General features: G+C 37.2%; 1 protein-coding gene across 3 annotated transcripts; it reads left to right on the top strand.

Annotated features, from left to right (window-relative positions):
• Nucleotides 1-383: 383 nt before the first annotated feature.
• LOC6044631 (interaptin) lies at nt 384-12,454 on the top strand. 3 transcript variants are annotated; one of them, XR_005277563.1, is made up of 3 exons: nt 384-2,502; nt 6,995-7,449; nt 11,881-11,967. XR_005277563.1 is itself a non-coding variant. In XM_038256274.1 (2 exons), the coding sequence occupies exons 1-2, from the start codon at nt 682-684 to the stop codon at nt 11,956-11,958; spliced, it is 1,899 nt and encodes a 632-aa protein (XP_038112202.1). In that variant the 5' UTR covers nt 384-681; the 3' UTR covers nt 11,959-12,454. The 3 variants fall into 3 exon arrangements, 1 of the variants encoding a protein (XP_038112202.1); XR_005277564.1 differs by having other exon boundaries at nt 11,852-11,934; XM_038256274.1 differs by lacking the exon at nt 6,995-7,449 and having other exon boundaries at nt 11,881-12,454.
• The last annotated feature ends 14,908 nt before the right edge of the window (nt 12,455-27,362 follow it).

Below are 27,362 nucleotides of genomic sequence, written 5' to 3'. Positions count from 1 at the left end.
TGTGCGCGCCGCCAAGTGATCACAGTCCGCAATGCCGGCAAGAACATGCGAAATCCTACAAGTCTCGCGACCAGTCGACGCATCCACTCATGTACCGAAAGGTGTCCAAAAATAGAGTCCTCCACAGAGCGCGATCGCGCGCGCATGGTTCGCGGGAAAATTTATTGAGGCATATTTCTCAACAACCACAGTCTCTCTCTTGGATTGCGCTCTCTCTCTCTCGTGAAATTCGTCACGCACGATCTCGTGACATGGTTGTAGCTGAGCACTGGAAATGCCGGCACGAATCTACCTCGTTGCAGCGGGGTTTGGCCCTGATCACGATCGCTCACCACGATCGCGAATCTCAAATCTTGTGAATTTCACGAAACTGTCTTAGTCCGTAGGTGTCTGCCGTTCGAGTTGGATCGTTGCGTGAATTTTCCTAACCTCACTCTCTGTTGAGAAGAAATTTTGAAATTTTTGCCTTTCAGTGTGTTGGTGCGCGAGAAAAGAAAAGAATTTCAGGAAGGAATTTGCGCGTGTGTACTTCTCACGCCGGTGTTGGTGCGAGACTTCGAGATCGTCGTGAAGAAGGAAAAATTTTCACGTTGCCGCAGAGCGGCAGTGAATTTCGTGCGGAAAAGGCATTTCTGGGAATCGATCGCGCGGGAGTGAAGTTTTCTGGCAAAAGTGAGCAAAATGTCGGACCTCGAGGAAATCGGTGACATGAGCAATTTCGATGCCTGGCTGGAGAAGGACTTCCTGAGCAAGATCAGCCGGCTGGAGACGGAGTGCGAGGACGCGCGGGAAAAGATCAAAACGCTGGACAAGGATCTGCGCAAGAAGACGATCGAGTGTGACATTTTGAGGGCGAAGGTGGGTAAGCTGGAGACGGTTCCGTCGAACAATGCAGCGTCCAACGAGAAGATCGAGAACCTGGAGAAGGAGCTGAAGCGGAAGACGATGGAGTTGGACATTTTGCGGTCGAAGTTGTCGAACTCGGAGACTAAAACAGAGGGATCGAACGATCTGGTGGAGCGGGTGAAGCAGCTGGAGAAGGAGCTGAAGAAGCGAATCATCGAGAACGGTATTCTGCGCGGAAAGCTTACGGACATTGAGACGGAACCGCCCACGCCGGAAGCGCAGGAAAAGCTCGACGAGCTGGTGCGGGGTTTGCAGCGAACCGAGAGTGTGGTGATGAAGGAGAAGATCAAGGAGTTGGAGGGAGACCACGAGGTTTCGGAGCGAACGGGCGAACTCGAGCGGGAGCTCAAGAAGAAGAGCATCGAGAGTGACATCCTGCGGTCGAAGCTGAAGCAGTTTGAGAACTCTCCCGGTTCGAACACGGACTCGAACGATCGGATTAGGGAGTTGGAGAAGCAGGTGCGAAAGTACCAGATTGAGGCTGATATCCTGAGGGGCAAGGTCACCTCGATGGAGAGCGACGCAGCAAATCGGGATGAGGATGAGTCAAACGATAAAATCGAGGAGCTGGAGAAGGGACTGCAGCGAAGCACCACCGAAGGAAACATGCTACGGGCCAAGATGAGGATGTTTGAGACTGACGCTACGGCTGCCCACGATTCGAGCAGCGAGAAGATCGAGGAGCTGAAACGTGGACTGAAGAAAAGCACAACCGAGAGCCACATCTTGCGCTCGAAGCTGTCCGAGATGGAGAACAAGCAGACCGCAAGCGGTGCCAGCTCGTACAAAATCGAAAACCTCGAGCAGGAGCTCAAGAAGAAGGTCATCGAGAACGATATTCTTCGATCGAAGGTCGATCAGCTGGAGCGAGTTCCGCTGGCGGACAGCCCCGCAAACGCCAAGGTCGAGGAGCTCCAGAAGGAGGTGCGCAAGCTGAAGATCGAGAATGACATACTGCGATCGAAGCTTAACACAGCGGAAGAGGAACCGAGCGATTCGCAGGAATCCACCGATCGCATCTCCGAGCTGGAGAACTCGCTCAAGAAGCGCTCCATCGAGACTGACATTCTGCGGGCCAAGGTCGTCCAGCTGGAGTGCGAACTATCCCCAAGCAAAAACTTCAACGAGCGCATCGAAGACCTCGAAAGCGAGATGAAGAAGAAGCTGCTCGAGAACGACATCCTCAAGTCCAAAGTCTCCCAGCTGGAAAGCGAGGTGCTCAAGCACCAGTTCGAAGGAAACAAAAAGGGTGAAACCCAAGAAATAAAGAAGCTCAAAGAAAAGCACGAGGAGGTGCTCACCAAGGCGAAGGAACTGCTCTTCGAGCGCACCAAAACCGTCAAAACGCAAGAGATGCAAATCAAAGCGCTCCAGAACCAGATCGAAAACATCAAGGAGGTCGTCACCATCACCAAGGACATGCTGAACATCCGGAACATGGAGCACGAGCAGCTGCAGACGCGCTTCGAGAACATCGACACCCGGATGCAAGCGGAGCGCGAACAGCAAACGCTGCTGGAGAAGAAGCTGGCGGCCTCGCTTAAAGCGTACAACGATCTGAAGGACGAGTACACGAAGCAGGTGGAACTGTTCAAGGTTAGTTCGGCTGTCAGCCTGAAGCTGCATGCGTGTCGTTGTCGTTTTGTCTGAAAATCCCTAGCCGTTCGCGTTTGTTCATGACACATCCGGAAATGACCCAAAATGACCGAGAATGGACGCAACTTTTGACGTGAGGGGGATGACACTCGCTTGTTTTTCCTTTTTATTTGACTTTTACACACGATTGAAAATGGGCGCAAAATTGGCGGGGGTGGTTCATGGCTTGCTTCGAGCTTGCTCGCTCCGTGAAAGCAGTTTCGGTCAATTGAAGAGGGGTGGAGTGAAAGTGTGTGTGTGATGATTTACAAAATAATGACACGGTGATGGTGACCGCGTTAAAAAGTACTTCCGGGAAAATGGATCGAATTGGATGTGAACGTGGGAGGTGTGTTTTTTTTTCGTGGAGGTGTTGATGCGTGTTTTTATTTTTATTTTTGATGGTTGCAATTATTTTTAATGGAGGTCGCATCGAATGGGAAACCGAACCTGTTTATGCGCATGGGTTGAAAAACATTTCAAGTTGCTCACCTGAAAAGAGAAAAAAGAAAATAGACTGTTAAAAAATGAATCTCGTTTATGTTGATCATTTTGAACATGACGTTATTGTTTTATTCTTGTCTTGATTATACGGATTTTTGGATTATTTAAATATGTTGAATGAGATCGATTTTTATTTTGTAATTTTGTCCAGACTCCAGTTTCGATTATCCGAAGTTCGATTATCCGAAGGTTTGTATAGGACTTCGAATAATCGAATCACGAACATAAAAAAATGTTTTCGTATTTTTTTGTTTTCTTGTTTTTAACATAACATTTGAGTTTTACGACCCCATTTTAGTCAAATTTAAGTTTATAAATGCCTATTAAAAATAAAATGCATTTTTTCCATATTGCATCACGGCCATTTTGGCCGCCATCTTGGATTTAAAAATTCAAAATCATTTTAGCGTAGTTCAGGAGTCATACTAAAGCTTGACAATCAAAAATTAGAAAACGAAAAAAAAAATATATTTTTTCATGATTCGATTATCCGAAGTGATTTTTTCCAAGGCCTTAGGATAATCGAGTCTGGACTGTAAAGCTAATACAAATTTATTTTCAAAGGTTTTCTTTTCCCTCCTCTTCAAAATTATATTAGAAAATCAGGGACCAAAAACATTTTCAATTTTTTTATTTCAAAAGCTGCAAACAATCAATTATTAAGAAATATGTTCTAACGTTTATTTGAGTATTTTAAATAAAAAATGCACAGATATTAGATATTTAACAAAATTTATTATTTCAACACCGATCAAAAAAATTAGTTCCACTCTTTTAAAAAATCTATTAAATTTATTAACATTTTGCCAGCATTTAGTTTTGAAAATTCGACATTAAATTTTAAATAAATTTTGAGAAAACAAAACACTTTACAATGTAAAACTAATCATTTAATAGATTCTTGGATGTTTTTAAAGAATTTTATAAATGGACTTATTTTTAATAATTTTGATCATTATATTTGAGTGTTTTTGGTTCTGTGAAAATACATTTTCATTTATTCAAAATAGTGTAAAAACAATATTAATTTTGCTATTCCTTGTTCAATCAACAACCATTCCATTGAGACATTTTGAGACAAAACAAACAAAATATTTTTTCAGGCGACCCCAATTATGCTGAATATAATAAACGCAGGAAAATCTATTTCAAATGATGTTAGATTTGAAGGTGCACTTTTGGATTATTTTTCCATTTCTTTTTTTCAAAACATATTCAAGTCTTTGTTAAACGATTTACGATTAAAAGTAAGCAGTCTTTTCCAAATTTTATGATATTTTCGAAAAAATATTTTAAATTTGTTGGAATCAACACTAACATTTCAAAAGAGCGAGAAATGTTAGTCTCAATTTCAAAATTTTCAAAAAAAAAAAATCTCGAGAGTATCCTAAAATTTCACAAATTTTGGAAGAGACTTAAAAATTAAAATTAAAGACCGAGCCACTTAGCCTAGTGGTAACGCTTCCGCCTCGTAAGCGGTAGATCGGGGTTCAAATCCCGGCTCGGACCAACACAACTGGTGATCTATTCCCTTCTGGATTCGATTGCTTAGTAAAGGGAAGGTAGTGTATCGTCACAAACTGGACCTTATCACGACACCTTAGGGAGGCGACCTATGGAATGTTAACATTACCCTAAAACATGTTAACATTAGTTGAGTGAAAAACTGCCACTGAATCCGCTTTGTAAATGCCGGCCCCGATACTCTTCACGGGTGTTCCCCTCAGGAACTGGGAAAGATTTACTTACTTAAAAAATTAAAATTTTCTTGTTTCTTTTCTTCTATGCACCCCTAAGGCAATTGCATTCAAAATTTTCTGATCTTTTCGAAAAAAAAATATTTTTTGGGATTTCAGGAATGGAAAATTATAGACACTATTTAAAAATGCTACATCTTGAAAACGGTTCTTTGAAAAAAACTTTTGAGTACATTTCGACAGTAAATTTGATTTTACATTAAAAACTGAAGTCAAACATTTTTTTGACTAAAATTTCTTTTTTTTTTCAAAAAAAAAAAAACATTTAAAAAAATCATAACTCGGCGGCAACATTTTTGTCCAAACTTCTTTATGGCTCAAAGGTTGCGGTTTTTGTCTCCTTAAACATATAAAAAAAATTAAAGCATACGGATTTTTGGTTAATTATGTTTTTGTGATGAAAAGTTAACTTAAAAATCTATAAAACAAGCTTTTATGTGAATAATTCTCATCAATACCCTTAACTTTTCTGAAGATAACAAATCGATCAGAAAATTCCTCCAAAAATTACAGATTTTCGAATATTTATGTACCATTATTGAATTGACAGCTGTCTATACTGCCCATTTTCGCATAAATGTCCCATATGCAAAAACAGCAAGCTGAAAAAAATGCATTTGAAGTTTGTCCCACACATAAGGCTACGTGTTAAGTTTTCACGAAAAAACTGGATTTCCTCCTGATTTCTAGAACAAAGTACTGGATGTTATAGGCTCTTTAGAAAGAGCACACGATTTTGAACCAAACTGCATCAATAACTCAAAAGTGATGAAAATGCATATGGGACATTTATGCGATCATGGGCAGTATATTGTATTGAAACTTATATAGGTGATCAAATGACACAAAATGGGTTCTTTCATGAACATGGAATGTCATGAACGTTTGTTCACGATTTTGAGAACAAATTTTTCTCTGTGTAGTTAAAAAATGAACAATAATATCAATAAGTAATGGTTCAATTGAAGTAATCAAATTAATTTGCATAATTTTTATACTGAATTTCAGACTACCAAAGTCATCCCAAATTTCAAAGTCTCAATTTACATATACAATTACTAGGTTTAGTGATTTTTCACGCTTGAAAAATGAAAATTTCACGGGGACCTCAATTTCGAAACACAAAATTTCACGCAAATTTCGCGGATCGAGAAAAAAGTTAAACTAACTTTCAAAATCTTATGTTTAAATCACAAAAACTACTTTTTATGCTTTATTATACATTATTCTTCAATAAAATACAAAAAATTCACTAAATTTGAACGTAACAAAAAAAAAATCCTCCTAATTTCCAAAAAAGTTTCAACCTGGTTTATGGATGAGCTCTATATATTTTTTGAAACAAAATGTAGGGCATACGTATTCTCAATTACTGAACTGCTTAACTGCTTAAAAGTTTTCGCTTATTTGCTTCTGTTTTATCATTTAAAATTTTAAAAGAATTAATTGATTTGTTTTCATTTCCATGTGCTATGTGAAGAATCAAATTCGATGCATTTCAAAGCACAAAACCAATATAATTTTTTGAGAAAAGCGCAAGATAAAAACTGCACCCGAAAACACAACACACACCAAACATTCCATGATGGACTATCCCCTTCGAATGCCACATCCAGCTTTTACTACAAACTACTTCCTCCACACAACGGTTCAATTGATTTTCCCATGATGTTTTCTTGCTCCCTTTGCCCACCGTTTGGCACTATATATAAAACACGTTCAGCAGGTCAGGATTCAATCCACTTCTGCTGCTGAGCTACCGGGAAGAAAACTTTGTGTTTCAAAATTAGATCCCCCGATTCCCGTTGCTTCTTGCTTCACACGGAAGGGGAGAAGTTCGAGCGCTGCTGCAACTTGTTTCTTCATTTCTACACCACTTTTAATCATTGGAGTAGCAACTCACCCTACCACCGACTGCTTCGTACTTAAAAATAGGTCAATCCCGTTTTCCACTGTTTCTTCTCATTTATTTTGTCTTATTGTTTCAACGCTTTTCCTTTGCCCGCCCGGTTTTTCCCGTCGCTTTTGTTTCGTGCCGTTCTTTTCTGCTTCGTTGTTCTTACTTTTTTATACTCTTATTATTTAAGCATCTTTTTTACTCTCATTTGTTACTGAAAAAAAAAAACTATAACACTCTATCGCTTTTTATATCTCTTTTTTTCTTTTTCATTCTCTGTTTCGCTCTTTCACAGACGGTGCAACTAGCTGGCTCGAAACAAAAGAAATAGGTGGTAGACTCCTGCTCCTCCTTCCCCTTCCGGGAGAGGAAAGTTGGGCCAAGAGTTTTCCTCTCATCCCCCTCACCCCACGTTGTATTCTACAAGCACTAAAACTGATGCACATTTTCTCTAAATTCACGCACACTAACACAGAGAAGACACGGCTTACGAAATATACGTTATGTAGTTGGACGGAACAGGACCGGGAAGATGACGAGAAGAAGACACATTCTGACTTTTCCAACCATTTCCATCCTCTTTTCTTCTCCTCTCCTCACCACCCCAAAAAAAAGTCGCACAAATCGTTGTGTTTATTTATCCCCCCCTTCTCCAAACCACCTAATAATCACACGTGTAACCATAACCCAACTCGTTTTTCTTGGAGTCAGCTGAAAACTGCCGGTGTTGATTAGAAACTAGACAGTAAGGTAATGATCATCACGTTTGTTTGTGTGTGTTACTGTTTCAATCTCTGGAATTTTCTGTTTCCTTTCTTCCCTAACATTTTCCTCCCCGGTAACCTAATTAGTAGGATGCGTGATTTTGTGTGTGTGCTTTGTTTACATTTTGATCTCGAATCACGAGCGTCGAGGCATGTCATAGATTCCCGCAGCTGGGATGGAGGGAGGGAATCAGTATACAGTAACTGTGTACAGTTTTGTGACCAAATAAAATAGAACGACATTTATTCATTTAAAAGTTTTTTTTTTATTTTAAACAAATTTGTTTATTTTTATATAGGGAGTTTAGATCGAATGAAACAAAATAATTCTTTTGTGTATTTTAAAAAATATTCAAAAAATATGATTAATGAACCATTTGCAAAAGCAGGAGAAAAAGTTAAACGAGCAATGCTTTTTTGAAAATATGTTGGATCGTTTGTAATTTTTTGAAGTTTTTAGGTCATGGTTTATTCTTAATGGCTTATTGATAAAAAAAAACATAGGATATACCAAAATACATAATTATAATTTAAACAATTAACACGAGACAAAAACAAATAAGGGATTTAAGATAAAATAGTTTTGTCAGCTTCAATCGATAGGGTACAAAAGTCTATCGTCCATGAATATTAAGAGATTTTTTCCTATGAATTTTCCTTGTTCAAAATTTCGGATTGTAAAGATTGATCTATAGTCAAATCCAAAAGCAAATCCTATTATTTTCTTTAGTTAAAAATGCAAAAACTGATGAAAAGTGTATTTATTTTCAATTGAACTAATTTTGTACAAAATGATCAAAAATGAAATCGTGGAAAAAAATTAGGCTGTACAGGGATTCCATTCGATTCGATAAAAAAAAATCGCCAAAGAAATCAAGAACTGATAAAATTTTAGAAAATTTATGGGTTGGTAGTTTTACTTGTTTTTTGTGTATTTTTTTAAAATGTCATTTTTTTAGGCTTTGGCTGCGTTTTTATTAACATTTCCTATATTTCAAGGAAAAAGAAGTATGCAGTATTTTTTGTAGTGTCCCAGACTATGTCTCTACGCATTTTTTACAATTTAAATGATAATGGTGCCATTTTATCGCAGAATATGTGAAAACAAGCAAAAAATTGAAAAAGTGAATGTAAAAATATTTAAAAAATTAGATAGGCGAAATGTAACTATACAAGGTGGTACAGTAGGTCAAATATTACCAAAAACAAAAATAAACTAAACAAGATAAATGCAAATTAAAAAACTAAAAATGAAACAAGAAAAACATAAAACAAGAGAAGTACAGTTTTTCGTTGAACAAAAATTGCTCGATATGACCTTCGGGAAAAATAAAATTTTCGAAAAAAAAAATTGGTAGTAGAGGGTTAAAAAATTGATTATAGTAAAATCTAAGCAGAATAAGTTAATTATAAGGAAGTTCAAATTATACTTTTGTTAAAATTATAAATGTTTTTTTTTTCAATAAGGAACACTTGTCAAAAAACTGTTTCATCAATACAAAAAAGGTTTTTGTATAATTTTCCTCCGATTTCTATACTGCCCATGATCGCATAAATGTCCCATATGCATTTTCATCACTTTTGAGTTATTGATGCAGTTTGGTTCAAAATCGTGTGCTCTTTCAAAAGAGCCTATAACATCCAGTACTTTGTTCTAGAAATCAGGAGGAAATCCAGTTTTTTCGTGAAAACTTAACACGTAGCCTTATGTGTGGGACAAACTTCAAATGCGTTTTTCTCAGCTTGCTGTTTTTGCATATGGGACATTTATGTGAACATGGGCAGTATAAGTTGGTGAACTTTCTACATCTTCTTTAAAATGATAATTAAAGGAACCTCACAATTGATATAAAATCACTCCAGATTGAAAAGTATAGAAGATTAAAATAAAAATAATATCAAAATCATTTTTATTTTAACAAAAATTATGTCTTAACTTAATCTAAGAAAACAGACAATTCACTAACTTAAAAAACTCTTTTTCATATTTTCGTCATTTAAAAAAATCTATTTTTAAAGCTAGAAGAAGCTCCAAGGATTTTTTTTTAACTTTGGCATAAAAAGTGCATAATAAAGATTCTAAAGTTAACTAATTCAAAGTTCAATTGAAAATCATCATTTACAATACTTATTTAAAATTTTCCATAGGACGAATCAAAATTTCAGGGATTTCTTTACAAAAGTGAAACACGGAACGGTTATTGTGAATAATTTTGTAATATTATATATTACTATCACTAATAATTTAGTCCATTTCAATAAATTATAATTGTTTTTGTTTGTCAGTGCCATGATTAAAATGTTTGTTGGTTTTTAATCAGAGGTATAAAAAAATAGATTTTTTTTTATTGAAATGGAGCAGATAAGAAAGTAAACTTGATCGTATGGTTTTTTCACACTTTTGATTTTTCAGTTTTTTTTTGATAAAATAAAAAGCATGATTGATTTAAATTTTTTTTATTTTACTTGTTTATCTTTGTTACTAAATTGTGGATAATGTCATATCTTTTTTTTATTGTTATTATAGGTGTACTTTTCAATTCTTGTCAGACTCGACGGAAAACAGCTTTGACTTTTTTTTAATTATGCTTATAAAAATTATCGATTTTATTTTAATTTTTGAATACTCTTGGTTACAAACAATTATAAATTCAATAGAACTGAACATAAAGAACTTGTTTCAACATTAAGAGTTAATCAAAAATTATGTTATGCTTGTTTTATTATAAATTTGATATCATTTTTCAACCTAATTTCTTTGAAAATTTAAGGAAATTACTGGGAAATATCATGCACCAATATTGCAAACAGATTTAAAGTTGATTTTGAACAAATTGAATAAGTAAACCAGGTTGATATTAAAAGACGAAGTAACATTAACGGTGCACATCAACCAGAGCTTTTGCACCCAGATTTTTGTTACAGACTTTTTGGTATCTTCAAAACTACGGGAACTATCTATATAATTTTCTATTCATCCCCTAAGTTACTATTTTCATACAGATTTATAGCAAAATTTGTCAATTTTTATAGTCCAATTATTTCAGGATTGGGTTCGTAAGTTTAACAATTCTAGAATAAGAATGTGTACCTTTAAGGGTGCACAGCAACTTCCTTGTTGTTGTCTTCTTATTCCAAAATTGTCAAACTTACGGACCCAATCCTGCAACAATGTGATTGTAAAAATAGTCAAACTTTGTTGTAAATTACTTTGTGGACAGTACTTTAGGGGATGAATAAAAAAATATTTCGATAGTACCCGTAGTTTTGGAGATACTAAAATGTCTGTAACAAAAATCTGGGTGCAACAGCTCGGTTTGATGTGCACCGTTAATGGGTTTAAGATTTTGTTGCAAAAAGGTAAATATAGATTGAATAAAAAATTAAATGGCTTGGAACCATATTGAACCTAGTAAAGAACTATTCAAAGTACTTCAAGCAGTAGTTTTCAATCAATTTTGAAAAGTTTAAATCTATAATAAGGGAAACATTGATAAAATGCATTATTTCAATACTTTCAAAGTGTCATGTTTTTCTCAAAATAAGTTAATTAAAACTAAGAACAATTAGTATTAGTTTCTTTGTTAAAAGTTGTACTTTGTGAACTCGAAAATATATATTCAGATGGCATTTTTCAATATAACATTTTTGAAATATTCTGCAAAATTGTTTTTGTGGCCACACAAATTTGTATTTTTATGTAAAATCAATTCCTTACGAAATTTGAACGAGCATGGAACTTTTTATTTAAAAAATTAAATACATGTTATTGAAATTAAATCAACTCAGTTGAACAAACATTTATTTTCAAAATTCTATACAAACAATAAAAGTAAACTTACTCATGGTCAATTTGAAATAATCATTTTAATTTAAACTTTTTATGCTGAAATATGTAAGAAACACAGTGACTATCAAAGTCGCCCAAAGGTCAAAGGTTTTATAAATAATAATTTTCACAGAAACGAATTACCAACGAAATTTAAATCTTATCAATGTCATGCCGGGTTATGGTATTAAATTACAATAACAAATATATGCTCGAAGTGTCCAGTGTCAATTAAATTTTAAAGGATGACGCCATAATAAAATTAAGTATAAGTTTTAAACTTTTGCGGGATATTTGATAAAGTTAGTTGAAAATCACTATTTTGTATGAAATATAAAGTTTCTCCATGAATATGTATTTTTTTTGTTGCTGTTTTTAAAGTGTGGACCAACTTTTTTGGGGTTCATGATTTGGTTTCATTCAAATTGCTTTAAAACCTCCATCGAATATATGACCACCTTCCCCCCCAGGCTGCTCCGATCCCGAAACCAACCTCCCTCACACCCCCTTTCCACGCCCACCCCCTCGGAACCGTGCCTCTGTTGCAACTAAGAAAAAGCCCTCTCCGTCCGCTTGCTCTCCTTGCAGGACATCCAGAAAACCTACACCGAAAAGATCGAACTCATCAAGGAGGAAGCCGAGCAGGTCCGGAACGGTCGAAAGTAACGGAGGCGGCAATGGCAACGGCAACGGCAACTCTGGCCATCCCCGGCTGGTGGCCTACCATCAACATCCGGACGAGCTGCGATCGGGGGGGCACGGGTTTGCCCTGAAAGAAGATTCCCCGGGACCGGAGGAGCCCCACTGCTGCTGCTGCTGTAATCCGTCGTGAGTTATGGACCAAACATTCAAGAAGGTTAAAAAAGAGGAAGAAATCGTGTGAACATGACATCAAACTGAGGAAAACGAAAAGTTAGAAAAAGAAAAAGGTGACGTGATTTGTTAAAAATGTTAATCAGTTAGGCAGTTTCCTTTAAACATACTAATCAAAATGCAACGCAGACCATAATGAGTTTAATATTAGTGAAATGTTATAAGAGTAATCTAAAATATCGTAAAATGTACTGCAAAGTTGGCGTCAACTTGTTTTATATTTTTTTATAAACCTACTACTCTCTCTATGAAATTCAGCTGGATATTGAGAAATAAAAACTTAATCAAATTAGGTGTGGTTTTATTTAAACAATACTTAATCACTATGATAAAATATTGCACAACTCCATTCCTCAGAAAAACAAAACAGCATGAATTTGTATTTGCAAATGTGAGTTCATTTTCCAGCAATCGTTAATCCCCATCAGAAACGGTGCTGCTTTTCCCCCCGGTTTATCCCCGCCGTTATTAGCAACCAACGTCAAGTGCAAGAATAAACTCATAAAACAATGCTGCTCATCCAGCGAGAGGAGGCAGCTTAGCAGCATCTACTATTACACTCCCTAGCAGTGAGCAAGGAGCAAGCAAAAGACAGCTAGCAGTGCAAATAATATGAATTTTAATATCCCTCTCCCTGGGCAAACCTGCCAGGACGATAACGAGAAACATACCAGGCCAAAGCATAAGCAAAAGACACCTCCCCTCGTCGCGAGAAGTTGGCGCAAACGATACCAAGATCGCGTTGCATAAATTCTCATTTCTGTGTTTGAAATGAATAGTGCAAGTGCATGCTGGTTGGATGTTTTCATGTTTTTTGTGCTTTTTTGCTTGTTGAGAAAATAAAAAATAAACACGGGGAGTGTACCAAAAATGATTCCTATATTGCCATGTTTTTGCGACAAACAAAGAATGATGAGGAAATGGCATAAGGACCGCATTGTAGTGTGACTTTGATTTAGGGTTGCACTGAATAATGTATGGAGTTGAAGAAAAAAATGTCTAGAACTAAGAAATGGTTATTTAACAACAATAAAAATCTTAAGTTTTCATGATAACACAAAAAAATCATACAGTTAAATAAAGGATTAAGAAGGCTTTTAACTCATAGCCCGATTGGATACTAAAATATGCAAAATCAATTTGTTTCGTTATAACTGTACAATCCCTTGAATATTTTGGATTTTTACTAAGGCATGTTTTTCAATGAAGTATAGCTCAAAACCATGAATAGATAGACATTTAGTGTTAATGTTATTTTTATGTTAAATTGAAAAAAAAAACGTGTTTTTCATTATAAAAGGCTAACAAATAAAATGTAATAACCTCAAGAGGTCAAAGCTAAACATTATTTTCATGGTTTTGTAATTTGTTGTTTTATTGGCTATGATAGTTAGTTTGTATATACTGTGCAAAAGATCTTGTGCATCTTTAAAAATATCTGAGTTGGCAGTTTTTTTAAAAAAAAGCTTGCTCTAGAGCCCCCACAAAATATTTCAATGGACCATGCAAAATGTTGGAAAAGAGCCCTTGCTGCTGATTTTTTTATGTAAATTTTCTCAAACAAATACACCTTGGCTGATTATGACAAGAAAAACAAAACCCTTCATATATAAACAAGGTATTTTTCACAAAATACCAGAATTTTATGAAAGAATTTTTTTTAAGAAATGATTGTTGACCTTTTTTTTATTTTTACCTTTTAACACAAACATGTTCTTTATGATATTTTTTTCGTAGAGTTCAGCAAATTTCGTATAAAAGTGGCCCTTTAGACATCTTTTGTGTCATTTGCATTTATTGAATATAGATCAATTCTTCCAAGAATGAGAAATTTTTTTTTCATTTTAAAATTTCGTGTTTTTTATAACTTTGCAGGGTTATTTTTTATACTCTAAAAAATAACCCTGCAAAGTTAGAAAAAACACGAAATTTTAAAATGAAAAAACAATTTCTCATTCTTGGAAGAATTGATCTATATTCAATAAATGCAAATGACACAAAAGATGTCTAAAGGGCCACTTTTATACGAAATTTGCTGAACTCTACGAAAAAAATATCATAAAGAACATGTTTGTGTTAAAAGGTAAATAAAAAAGGTCAACAATCATTTCTTAAAAAATTCTTTCATAAAATTCTGGTATTTTGTGAAAAATACCTTGTTTATATATGAAGGGTTTTGTTTTTCTTGTCATAATCAGCCAAGGTGTATTTGTTTGAGAAAATTTACATAAAAAAATCAGCAGCAAGGGCTCTTTTCCAACATTTTGCATGGTCAATTGAAATATTTTGTAAAATAAGTTTTTGAGCAGACAATTACAAAAATTTTGATATATAAATATAAGGTGTTTGCTTATAAACGTCACGAGTTATCGCAATTTTACGAAAAAAAAGTTTTGAAAATGTTGGTCGTCGTTGATCATGGCCGTTCATCGTCACCTGCGACAGACACGGACGACGAAACAAAGAGAAGCGCTAAAAGTAACTTTTTCAAAGTTTTTTTTTTTTTCGTAAAGTCACGGTAACTCATGATGTTTTTAAGCAAACCCCTTATGTTTATATTTCAATTTTTTTGTAATTGCCTGCTCTACAACTTTGTAGAACATTATTATACTCTTAAAAAATAACCCTGAGAAGTTAGAAAAAACACGAAATTTTACAATGAAAAATTTTGTTTTCAATGAAAAAATGACCATTCTGGGTCAATGTAGATTCGAAAAGAACATTAAATTTCCCTTAAAATGACATGTTCCAAAAAAATTGACAGTCGAATAACGGAAAATGACAGAGTTTATAAAACATTTTTAGTTGTTCTTTCAATGAAAAAAACTTTTTTTTCGGAATTCTGAGAACGCCATCATATCGGGCATACAATTCTTCATAAAAGTCCCTTAGACACCAAATTTCTATCTCCTCACCGTTTCAGGCTGCAAGTTTTTGAAAAACACCTCTTTTTTCGCATGTTCAAAAATGAAAGGGGTCGTACCGCCCCTCCGTCACGAGATTTCAAAAAACGGACCTCGGATTCGTGATCAGGGACAAAAGTTACCCCTTAGGACAAAGTTTCACGCAAATCGAAGAGGGGTCGGGGCAACTTTTCCCGATTTCGTGTGAGTTGGTAGAGAATTACCCATAACCTAAAGAAGCAAATTTACAGGAAATTTCCAGGTCTTTGAAAAAAATATCTGAGATGGTCAAGCTAGACATTGACATATATTGGTTAAAAAAACACACACAAAAATAATAGATAAATGGTTCTCTACAATTTTGCGGATCGGCTTCTCTTTGTATAATATATTTTGATTTGGAAACTTTGTCACATAGGGAATGTAAAAAAAGCAATTTTGCACCATTCGTTTATCCATACAAGTCTCTATAAAATTATGGGGGCAGGTCATGTATGTATGTAAATGTATGAAATTCTGTATCCTGAGAAGGGATTTTATGATCGATTTGATGTCTTCGGAAAAGTTGTAGGTTATGATTATTACTTTTCCAAAAAAAAATTGAACACTGAAAAAATCGATATTTTTATTTAACTGTTTCTCACTAAAAGTTTAATTCTCAAAATACGTATTATTTAATTATACAATTTTTTTAATTTGTTTAAGGGCACTCACAAATATATTTTCTGAGCCACAGTGCAAGATGGTGCAAAATCTGGTTTGGGACATTAAAATTTTTGAAAAATCGTGTTTTTTGAAAAATATCGAAAACCTGGACAATTTTTTTTATTGAAAACCACTTTTTGAAGCAAAATTAAATATGCAATCGAAAAGTATAATTAAATTATTTTGATAATGTGTACCGTTTTCAAGTTATAGCTTCTTTTAAGTGTAAATTTTAGATTTCTTTTCGTATTTTTGCATCTTAAAAATAATTCTTGAAAGAAAAGCACATCTGAAAAAAAATATTTTGAAAAGTTGAGAAAATTTCCTGCAAATATCTCTCTGAAACTTTTTGAATCGGACAATTAGTTTCTAAAATACTGCCTCACAAAGAATTCCGATGATCCGACGAAAATTAGTTTTTTAAAGTGTTACCGAATCAGCCTGTAATTTTCAACTGCGTTTTTCGGAAACTAGGATAAATGGCTCAATAGGAAGTGATAGTTTTGCAAAATAAGTTGTTTAAAGAGTGAAAATCAGCTAATTGGATGGAGATACGAGCGAGTGCTTAACCTACCAACATACACTCAAAAAAAATGAGTTCGCGTAAACGTGAACAGAGTTCATGCCACCGGGAACCAGTAAGAAAACTGTTCACTTTCATGGTGCAATGCACTTTAAAAGTTGAACAGTTTTCTTCCTGGTTCCCGGTGGCATGAACTCTGTTCACGTTTACGCGAACTCATTTTTTTGAGTGTACGTAAATTTCCCCTATTGGTCCGATTTTCAATGGCAATAAATAAAACTTTTCTGAAACTTACTGATCTTTTCAATAGTAATATTTCAAAAAAAAAGGGGTTTAAACTATAACACAAGAAAAATTATCCATGTGAAGAAATTTACCAAAGTAAAACATGATTTTTAAATTTTGGAAAAACGAATGATGCCAAATTATTTCTTTTGACAAAAATTGCATCCAAATAAAAAAAAATCAAACTTTAAAATCGCGAAAAAAAAATGCCGAAATAAAAGAAAACTACCCAGGTATACCGTCATCAGGGGAGATTCTCAAAAAAGTGTCCACGTGGTTCATGAATAGTCCCTTCACTACGACTACCTTATTTTTACATTCTACTTTCGTTCGTTTCACACACAAACGAATGAGTGCTACACAAATTCATTCACACAGTCATTGACTTCCCTCTATAGAAATACATTCGCTCAGAGAACGGTCGTTTGACACTCTACCGATATTCTGATCATCTCTCCCATGACCGCATTCAAATTAAAGCGACGAAAAACGAGAGAAAGAGCACGATATCTCGTTCTGGCGGCTGCTTGAGTGGTGCTAATTTTTCGATCGTTTCATCTTTGTGTTTTCGTTCACCGATCGTCGCCAAGCAATGACGTTCATAATAGGCGCTGTGTGTGAGCGATCAAATTCCGTATTCGGAAATGATCGCTTGCTGAAAGTTCTTTCAAATAGCGGAAATATACCCTTTCTAATCAAACACCTATCTTCGTCATATGAAGAGTTTGATGCTCGATTAAAGCTCCGAAAATACTATTTGGGCTATAAACATACCAGCAACAGCTCCGCCTCATGTAAGCACGCAAATTTATGCCATTTACTGGCCAAAATGATCAAGTTTAATGCACTTTTGATCATAATTTCTATTTTGCGAGACCATTTCTCATCATTTTGGTGGCACACACATCCACACGCAAGATGAGAGGTTAACTGCTTAAAAAAAAAAAAAAAAAAAAAAAAACGAAAGTCGCCATCAATGACCGATTCTTTCGTGACGGGACAACGTTTGTACGCATATGTTTTCAGTTTTTTGCTGTTAACTTTAAAATCTGTGGGAAAAGGTACCAATATTTATACAAATTTGGAAAGTACATTAAATTTCCAATAAGATTCACTCCAGCAAATATTTAAAAACACAAAGTTTGAGTCAAGTGAGATACAAATGTAGCGTGACGGGACAACATCGTACTATTGGATCATTTTGATTTTTATACACAAAAGTGAAGAACTCTGCTCTCCTAGTAAGTGTTTGAAAAACCTTTTCTACAGTTGTTTCTAAATTGAAAAACGAAGATTTTGCTTCCTGGACCACCCAATTTCGTCAAATTTTGTTGATTTGACAGGTACTTCTTTTCGTGACGGGACAACGCAGATATTTTGCAAAAGAGGGTTTTGCTCGCGTTGTCCCGTCACGAAATGAAGCAATTGTGAAAATCTCTACTGACTAGTCAACTTTAATTAATTTAGGGTCGCTGATCTCGAATATGACTCCTAGAATACTCCAAAGTATTCAGGGAATGTGCAATCCAAGATGGCGGCCAATATGGCGGTGCTAGAATATTCGATATTTTATGAAGAAATGTTACCGGCAATGAGCAGGTCAAATTCAACATAGGGTTGCTGAACTCGAATATGAGCCCTAGAACATTTCAAAATACTCAGGGAATGTGAAATCCAAGATGGCGGCCAATATGGCGAAGCTAGAAATTTTGATTTTTTTTTCAGATGTGTAACATGCAATCAACGGTTCAAATTCAACTAATTTGGGGTCGCTGAACTTGAATATGTGCCATAGAATACTCCAAAGTACTCAGGGAATGTGCAATCCAAGATGGCGGCCAATATGGCGAAGCTAAAAAAAGATATATTTTTTTCAGATATGTAACCGGCAATCACGGATCAAATTTAACTTATTTGGGATCGCTGAACTTTAATATGAGCCATATAATACTACAAAGTACTAAGGTAATTTGCAATCCAACATGGCGGCCAATATGGCGAAGCTAGAAAATTTGATTTTTTTTCAGGGTTGTAACAGGCAATCAACTAGTCAAATTTAACTAATTTGGGGTCGCTGAACTTGAATATAAGCCATATAATACTCCAAAGTACTCAGGGAATGTGCAATCCAAGATGGCGGCCAATATGGCGAAGCTAGAAAATTGAATTGCATTCCCTGAGTACTTATTTATTTATTTGTCACCGTATTTGGCAATATGCCGCACAGACTGTTCCAAGGACTTTACAATATTCTAAGGATATTCGAGTTCAGCATCCCCAAATTAATTAAATTTGACCTGTTGGCTGCCTGTTACATTTCTGTATAAAAAATTCCAATATTCTATGTTCGCCATCTTGGCCGCCATCTTGGATTGTACATTTCCTGAGTACTTTGGAGTATTATATGGTTCATATTCGAGTTCAGCGACCCCAAATTAGTTATATTTGACTAGTTGATTGAACTTAAAAATCCTTTTATGGTGGTTTTTGCATTCAGCCGCCATATTAGACGCCATCTTGAATATCTCGCTTCCCTTTGAGACTCAGGAAAATCAACAGACAAATTTGGATTCAGGAGGGTCGATTTAGTCTAGATCGATCAAAAACTGGCCTGTTACACAATTTGCTTCTAGACACGACAAATGAGCATCTTTTTTTGAATTCGTGCCTTGACCAAAAAATTGGCGTGACGGGACAACGCAAACTTGCGTCAGTCGTAACTCTGGTTCCTTTTGACCAATTTTCGATTTCTAATAAGCATATTAACGGATTTTTCAAGTACGAAGAGAATCCAAAATATGATGCAAATCCGATTTCAAGAACGATTGCAAATTAAACAATTGTCATTTTTCGTGACGGGACAACGCTTCTATATACCCCCTTTTTAAATGTACTGTATAATTTTATACCTACAGAATCTGCTTTTGTCAATAAGAGGGCTTATAAAAGAGTCATTTTACTATAAAATTCAGTTTAGAATGATTAAATATCTGCATTCCATCGATTGATTTGAGCAATTATTTAAAAAAGTTGGGAAAATTAAAAATTTTCAACGTTTATACATTTTACAACTTCTGCTCACAGATATGTTTAGAATAAGAACTTTGGTGTGGAAATATGTTTTTTGTGTCGTTCAAATAGTTGGAAAACATGGAAAATTATCAGAACCATCCAAAGTTCAACTTGAAAAAATGACTGCTTGGTAAACAAGTGCTAAGAATCGGTCCAATATCTTTTCACTTGCACTAACGTTTTTAAAGCGCATAAGATAGAAAAATTGCTTCCAACTGCCGGCAACATGTTCCGTTGCACATTAGTTAGTCACACACTTGAAAAATAATCCCGAAACATGTAAATAATCAGCAAGCGCCATCAAAAAACAAACGCTCCAAGTCTTTTGACGTTCGAATTTTGACGACCCATTCCAATCGAAGGCTGAAGAAAACCAGTGATGCCAGGAAACTTTCGCTATAAATGCTACTTTTCGAGAGTGTTCGCTTAAAATTTCATTAATTTTAGCAGCACTAAGCAGACCGAAAAGAGCGCTGGAAGAAAAAAAGAACTAAGCTGAAAATAGGAAAATTGACGTGGCCTATTGCACTCGACTGATTAGAATGCATTTGGGAATTATTTTTTTTGTAATGCTTGTAAAAGAATAGCATAATCTTTAGCAATAGTGAAAATAAACAGAAATGTTCAGAAAAAGTTGCTTTACTCGTTGGTGTACTTGGTTTTAGTAAATTTCAAGGAACACTCCATACATACCATACCAATCAGCTTAGAACACCATACGCGGTGCCCGTGCTGTATCAAGAAGGTTGTTCCATGTTGCTCGGTTCTGGGCTGCAGCTCGCCAGTCTCCTAGGTTGCAGATCTTTCTTAGGTCCGCCTCGATCTGATTACCCCATCGTGCACGCTGTGCTCCTGCTCTACGGCCTGTGCCACCATCCGGTCGCGCGCGGTCAAAGAGCATCCTGACAGGATGGTCTTCGTCCATCCTCGCGACATGGCCGGCCCACCTGAGCCTCCCGATTCTCGCCAGGGTGACGATTGTCGGTTCTCCCAGCAGCGCGTGCAGTTCGTGGTTCATGCGCCTTCGCCACTCGTTCTGAGCTGTACGTACTCCACCGTAGATCGTTCGCAGCACCTTCCGTTCGAAAACTCCAAGGGCTCGTTCGTCCTCTTGCCGCAGCGTCCAGGTCTCATGGCCATAGAGGGCAACCGGTCTAATCAGTGTCTTGTACAGGGTCAGCTTCGTGGCGCGTTGCACTCGATCAGATGTCAAGGTTTTCCGTAATCCAAAGTAGGCGCGATTCGCGGAGTGGATACGAGTCCGGATCTCTAAGCTGGTGTCGTTGTCGGCCGTTACCAGCGATCCCAAGTACACGAATTCGCTCACCTCCTCCAGCACATCGCCATCCACAGCTAAAGGGGTGAGTCTTGGGGGGTCAACGTCCTTTGAGCCCCTCCCTTTCATGTACTTTGTTTTCGTCGTATTCATGGCCAATCCAATTCGTCTTGCTTGCGTCTTTAAGGCGGTGTAAACCCTTTTCACCGTCTCTAGGTCTCTCGCTATAATGTCAATGTCGTCCGCATAAGCAAGAAGTTGGACTGTCCTGTTGCAAATCGTGCCTCTCGTGTCTATACCCGCTCTTCGCACAACTCCCTCAAGTCCGATGTTAAACAGCGCATTGGATAAGCCGTCACCTTGTCGTAACCCTTGGTGCGATTGGAAGGGGTCCGCTAGCTCCCCTGCCACTCGCACGTGACACATCACACGATCCAAGGTAGCCTTGATCAGCCGAGTCAGTTTGTCCGGAAATCCATTCTCGTGCATGATCTGCCATAGCTGTTCGCGGTCGACTGTATCGTAAGCTGCCTTGAAATCGATGAAGATGTGATGTGTGGGCACGTTGTACTCACGGCATTTCTCGAGGATCTGCCGGAGCGAGAAAATTTGGTCCGTGGTGGCCCGAGAGCCAGTAAACCCCGCTTGATAGGGGCCCACGAACCTCCGTGCGTACGGTGTCAGCAGACGGCAGAGGATCTGGGAGAGGATTTTATAGGCCGCGTTGATAAGCGTGATGCCGCGGTAGTTGCCGCAGTCCAGCTTATCGCCCTTTTTGTAGATGGGACACACGACACCATCCATCCATTCTTCTGGTAGTTTCTCCTCCCTCCAGATCTTAGAAATCACCAAGTGGATCGCCCTCGCCAACTGCTCTCCTCCATATTTGAAGAGCTCACCGGGTAACCGATCTTTACCGGCGGCCCTGTTGTTCTTCAGCTGCCTGATCTCCTTCTTCACCGTCTCCAGATCAGGTGCCGGGAACTGTTGGTCAGCAGCGGGCGATCCAAGTTGGGCTTCAGAGCCGTCTCCATGCGCTACATCGCCGTTGAGGTGCTCGTTGAAGAACTGCTGCCACCTGTTCAACACCTCGCCTTTGTCCATAAGAAGGTTTCCCTCGGCGTCCCGACAAGTGTTGGCTTGCGGTGCATAACCTTTGCGGGACCGGTTAACCTTCTCGTAGAACTTTCGCGTCTCGTTCTGCCGGAACAGCTGCTCCATTTCGGCGCGATCGCGATCTTCCAGCTGGCGCTTCTTGAGCTTGAAGACCGTTCTCTGCTGTTTCAGCGCTTGTTTGTATCTGACCACGTTCTCATCAGTTGCGGCTCTCAGCTTCACCGCGTAAGCTGCTTTCTTCTCGTCAAGTAGCCGCTGGCACTCCTCGTCGAACCAGCGCTGCTTTCCAACTCGGACCGTACTACCTAGCGCGGCTTCAGCGGCACTGCCGATGGCCGAGCAAATTCTGCTCCATCCATCGTTGAGCGAGGCAGCGCCGAGTTCCTCCTCCGTTGGCAGGCTCGCTTCCAGCTGCTGCACGTAGTGCTGAGCCGCAGCCGTGTCCTGCAGCCGCTCGGTGTTGAACGGCGGTGGGAGCCGGCTCCGTCGTCGGTGGTACGTCGTCGACAGTTTTGAGTGCATGCCAGATTATCCAGCATCATTCAAACACGACCGCTTATTAGGCTTAAAATGGGTATATTTCCCCTATTTAGCAGTCCCATTCAGTGACAGATCATTTTTCAAGCATATTTAGAATAAGCGAAAGTTTTTTTTTAAGTTGACAGTTGCTCAAATTGTGAGCAAATATAAACTTTCGAGAAATGCTAGTGAGAAAATAAAGGAACAAAATTAAATGATTTTATAAATTAGATATTGCTAGTTAGTCTGAACTGGTGAACTTTCTAGTAGACTAATGTAAACATAGTAAACCTGCTTCTGATGATTTCTAATTAGTTCATAGAGACAAAACCTGGAGGATCCCCCTGCCCTCCCCCCCCCCATCGTTCAACGAAACGGTATAATAATCCTTCTCCTTCAACAAACTTGGCTCGCGCACCTCAAGATGATGGCAAAGGTTTTTCCAGGGAAAACGAAAAATGCTGTGTAATTCCTCCGCCAATGTCAAACCCTCAGGATCAAACGATGACTTGGGGGGTGGTGGTGTAGTAAACACGCTGGAAATCCTTTCAAAGAAGGGAGTGAACGAAAAAAATTGCTGAACGATATTTTATTCATGCAGTACAAGCAACTCAGGATGTTCTCGTATTTATAATTTAAAATCATCTTCCTTTCGCGAAACAACGAATCAAGACGACGACGACGGATGACACCGTCATGTTCTTGGGGGTGGTGGCCTAGCTCGTGGTGACTGAACAAACCCCTGATGCCAAGATGGATGATGTCTGTTGCCGAGAGCGTCGTCGTGGGACACTTTGTTGTGAGTCACCGGGACAAGGTAATGAAGAAGCTCTTTCACTCGAGACTGATGGTGGTGGTGTGATGAGGAAAATTAAAGCTCGGATTAGTAGTTTTTCCTTCCAGTTTAGCTCTTGAGGGATGAAATTACAGGGACACAATGTTGGCAAAGTCTTCGTTTTTCTCAGTCGTTCGATCATACAGGTAGAACATCTTCGTAAATATGAACATCAAATCTGCTTCAGCTCAGCTTTAACCTACAACACTACCCTCAACTCGCTCCAACAACTTTTCAAAATGCGGTCGAAAGTTCGTTCACCCAATTCTCATAACTTACTTGGAGAGTTTCAAACCGCAAAAGTTTTAGCCCGGGCCAACTTTCCGCTCGTGGAAAACAACTGTTGTTGAGCATAACTTTCGCCCAGTTTCCAAGCTGAAAGAGTACAACTTCGGGGACCCAACCCGGGCTTCAGTATTCATCATCTCGGTTCCCCAAGTAACGCCGGCCGAAGGAAAATGATTAAGAAATCATGTCGCTCGGAAACCGGAGAGCTTCAAGTGCAACATAATAAGCAAGCCCCCCCACCAAGAACGGGAGGGAAAAGTTTTACTTCTACTCGGAAAAACAATGTCAAGTCCAAGATGGTTTATGTTTTCTTGCAGGGAGAATGGGGGTGCGGGGAAAACTCTTCCGACTTTTCGTTATGCATCGCTGATGAACAATGTTACTGGGGAAACTCGTGTCAGGAGGTCGGAATTGAAAATGGATGTTTCCTGAAGCGTTTCAGGGGAAAAAATCTTCAGCAAATTTAAAACAGATGGTTCGAGAGAACAATATGTAACACCTGCAAGATAAGACAGCATTATGTAACGAAAGCTTATGCTCCAATTGACGCAGTGGAAGAAACCATTTAAGCAGAAAATTACCTTCATCCCGGTGTCTGTGGCGTCACCCACGCTGAATAGGGATGAACTTCCGTTTAAGTTTCGCTCCACCTCCTTCTCCAGCATCCCTAATGAGCAATTTGAGCCAAACCACACACACAAAAAACACAGAGCTGCTATGTTTTGCACAAGAAATCTGCCAGGACTTGCCCTCAGGAGCATTACACAATTCAAAGCATTGTGGCAGAGTGCACAGTGAAAAATCAAATCAATTCTCAATTTTCCGAGATTTCGGTCATTCAATTTTTTTGTGTTTTTAATCTGGCTAAAATTTTTTTGGTGCCTTCGGTATGCCCAAAGATGCCATTTTGCATCATTAGCTTGTCCATATAATTTTCCATACAAATTTGGCAGCTGTCAATACAAAAATGATGTATGAAAGTTCAAAAATCTGTATCTTTTAAAGGATTTTTGGATCGATTTGGTGTCTTCGGCAAAGTTGTAGGTGAAAATAAATGATGCACGGTAAAAAGGGGGTGGTTTTTGATTTAACTTTTTGTTACTAAAAAATTGATTTGAAAAAATCATTATTTTTACAATTTTTTGATTTTTGATATGTTTTAGGAGACATCAAATGCTTGGAAATTTATGAATCTTTTCGAAAACAATATTTAAAAAAAAATAAAATCAAGACTATCATTCCAAAAGGGCATAATATTAAATGATTGGCCCTTATGAAATGTCAGTCTTGATTGAAAAAATTAAAATATTGTTTTCGAAAAGATCGAAAAATATCACGATTTTTTCACATTTTATCATTGAAAATCGGACCATTAGTTGCTATGATATCGACATTAGAAAATGGTGGGTTGTTTGGGTTAGACTTAGAAAACATCAATTTTCTAATCCTTTTTATGCAAATCAACTAAGGTTCGTATCAACAAAGTTCAAAAAGGCAAAATGTAGAGAATTTTCTCAGCTTTTCAAAAATATGTATTTTCACATGGGCACTTATTAAAAAAAAATGTATAACTGCGGCTATTTTCAAAAAAATTACCTAAAAATTAGGGCAGCGAATGACCAAGAAGGTTAAAGCTGCCAGAAATAAATGAATTAACAACAACAACTACCTAAAATGGCTTTAACTTGAAAACGGTGCACTTTATCAAAATTTCACTAGAGTACTTTTTGGTTGCAAATTCGATTTTACATCGAAAAATGAATTTGAAAAAGTTTTGCGACCAATATTCCGATTTTTGAAAAAATCAGTATTGATTCAAAAATTCATAACTCGGTCAAAGATTTTTTGCACAACTCAGAAATTTCTGAAAAGTTGGCATTTGATATACCCTAAATCAAAAAAAAAAAACAACAAAAATTAAAAATGTTTTTTTTTTCAAATCAAGTTTTAGTGACAAAGTGAAATAAAAATCACCAAAAATTCTTTCAAAAGATACAGACTTTTGAGTTTTCATATATCATTTTTGCATGGACATTTGCCAAATTTGTATGGAAAATTATATGGACAAACTATTGATGCAAAATGGCTTCTTTGGACATTCCGAATGCACTTAAAAAAGTTTAAACCGGATTAAAAAATACAAAAATTAAAATTAAAAAAAACAATGTCCGATTTCGTGGAGAATTGCTCATCAATAAAATCCATTTCAAAAATTCGGGAAGAATTTCACTAATCAATCAAACAAATCACAGAGAACTTTTTTTTATATTTAATTCACTTTATATCTACTCACTTTTTAACTGTGCAAAGTGATCGTATATGTGTATGTTTGTGTGTGTCCGCAACTGTGTATGTATCGTAACCGCAAGCTTTTCTCTGCTTTGTCCCTTCCCCCAAAGCCAAGCACAGGCAGCATCCCAGGTGAAAAATGACTTGAAGATGCGAATTTAATGAGCTGCGAGAGACAGCAAAGTGTTACGTGAATTGTGGCGTCCCAGAGCTGGGGCGCGTTCCCTCCACCGAAGAAAGTTGTCCCAAAGGTGGGACCTCTGTGTTTTGTGTGTGAGAGAGTGTACAGAGGGTATTTGAATGAGCAGGTGAGTTTTGAGGGGCAAATCAACCAAACAAGTCATACTTTAACAAAAAGTTTCATAATTTGAAAATTTCGATAATCCAAGAATTTAAGCAAAAAACAAAACTTGTAAATAAAATTATAAGATTTGTTTAAATTTCAAGTTGCCAGCCCAATCTTACCCCACACTCTAAAGCTTGTGAGTGGTATAAATTTGGAGTGTTCCCCCGAGGAAAAGCTTCACCGTGTTGTGAACATTTACTGGGAGAGCTTGCCCCTACCCAGCCCCAAAAAAGGTTGACACACGTGGACTATGATGGTGAAGAGGAGTAAGAGAAACGAGAGAGAGAGAGAGGGTAATGTTTTATTGTCCTGATGAATGTGACCTGGTTTTATTTTGCTGTGTTTTTTTTTCTTTTCCTGGTAGTACTTGGCACTTTTTGGGTGGTGTGTTTATTTTCCACCGCCGGGTTGGGTTTGTTGTTTTTATTTTACTCGCGGTAATGAAAAGGACCCGACGTTAATGCGCGCGAAAGTTTAATTTGCAGCTTTTTGGGAAGCGCAATGTATGTGGGCTTTGAAATGAGTCTCGGGAGATCAAATCCGGGTTGCACAAGATTTTACAAATTAAATATTTTTACAAACTTGTCTTGCAATACGCTGAGCATGGTAATTCTTTTTTCGATAATCATGTAGAGATTATGTCTCTCTACTCTGGGAAAAGTCGAGGAAGAAGAAAAGTGGAGTTTATACAATTGAACAAATTAAATTACATCCCAAGAATTCAGCATTTTAATGAATAAAGTATTTAAAAATGCATTATACAAAAGTACAGTTGTTTTGCAATAGTTAGTTACCCTCTGATTTTTCGAGCCAAAATTGAGAAGGGAGCCGACCCAAGTAACATTTTTTTCCAAGAGTTCTACAAGAGATCTTCAAGATAGCTACAGCATAGCAGTTTGGACCGCGATAGGATAAAACTCACTTCAAACTTTAATTTTGATAATGAAACTTTGTTCTAACATTCCCATTGTCAAATGATGGCTTGTGGAAATGTGAAAAAGGTTTATTTTTATGTATTTTAATGTTGGAAAAATGCTTTT

The sequence above is a fragment of the Culex quinquefasciatus genome, chromosome 2, assembly GCF_015732765.1.
Source record: "Culex quinquefasciatus strain JHB chromosome 2, VPISU_Cqui_1.0_pri_paternal, whole genome shotgun sequence".
Lineage (NCBI taxonomy): Eukaryota > Metazoa > Arthropoda > Insecta > Diptera > Culicidae > Culex > Culex quinquefasciatus.
The sequence above is the reverse complement of the archived record's forward strand: the minus strand, read 5'-3'. Positions and strand labels throughout refer to the sequence as shown.

Bases quoted from the DNA above. Each gene is read 5' to 3' on its own strand.
- LOC6044631 (XM_038256274.1), top strand. From the start codon at position 682: ATGTCGGACCTCGAGGAAATCGGTGACATGAGCAATTTCGATGCCTGG. The intron at 2,503-11,880 runs GTTAGTTCGGCT...CTCTCCTTGCAG, and splicing joins AGCAGGTGGAACTGTTCAAG to GACATCCAGAAAACCTACAC.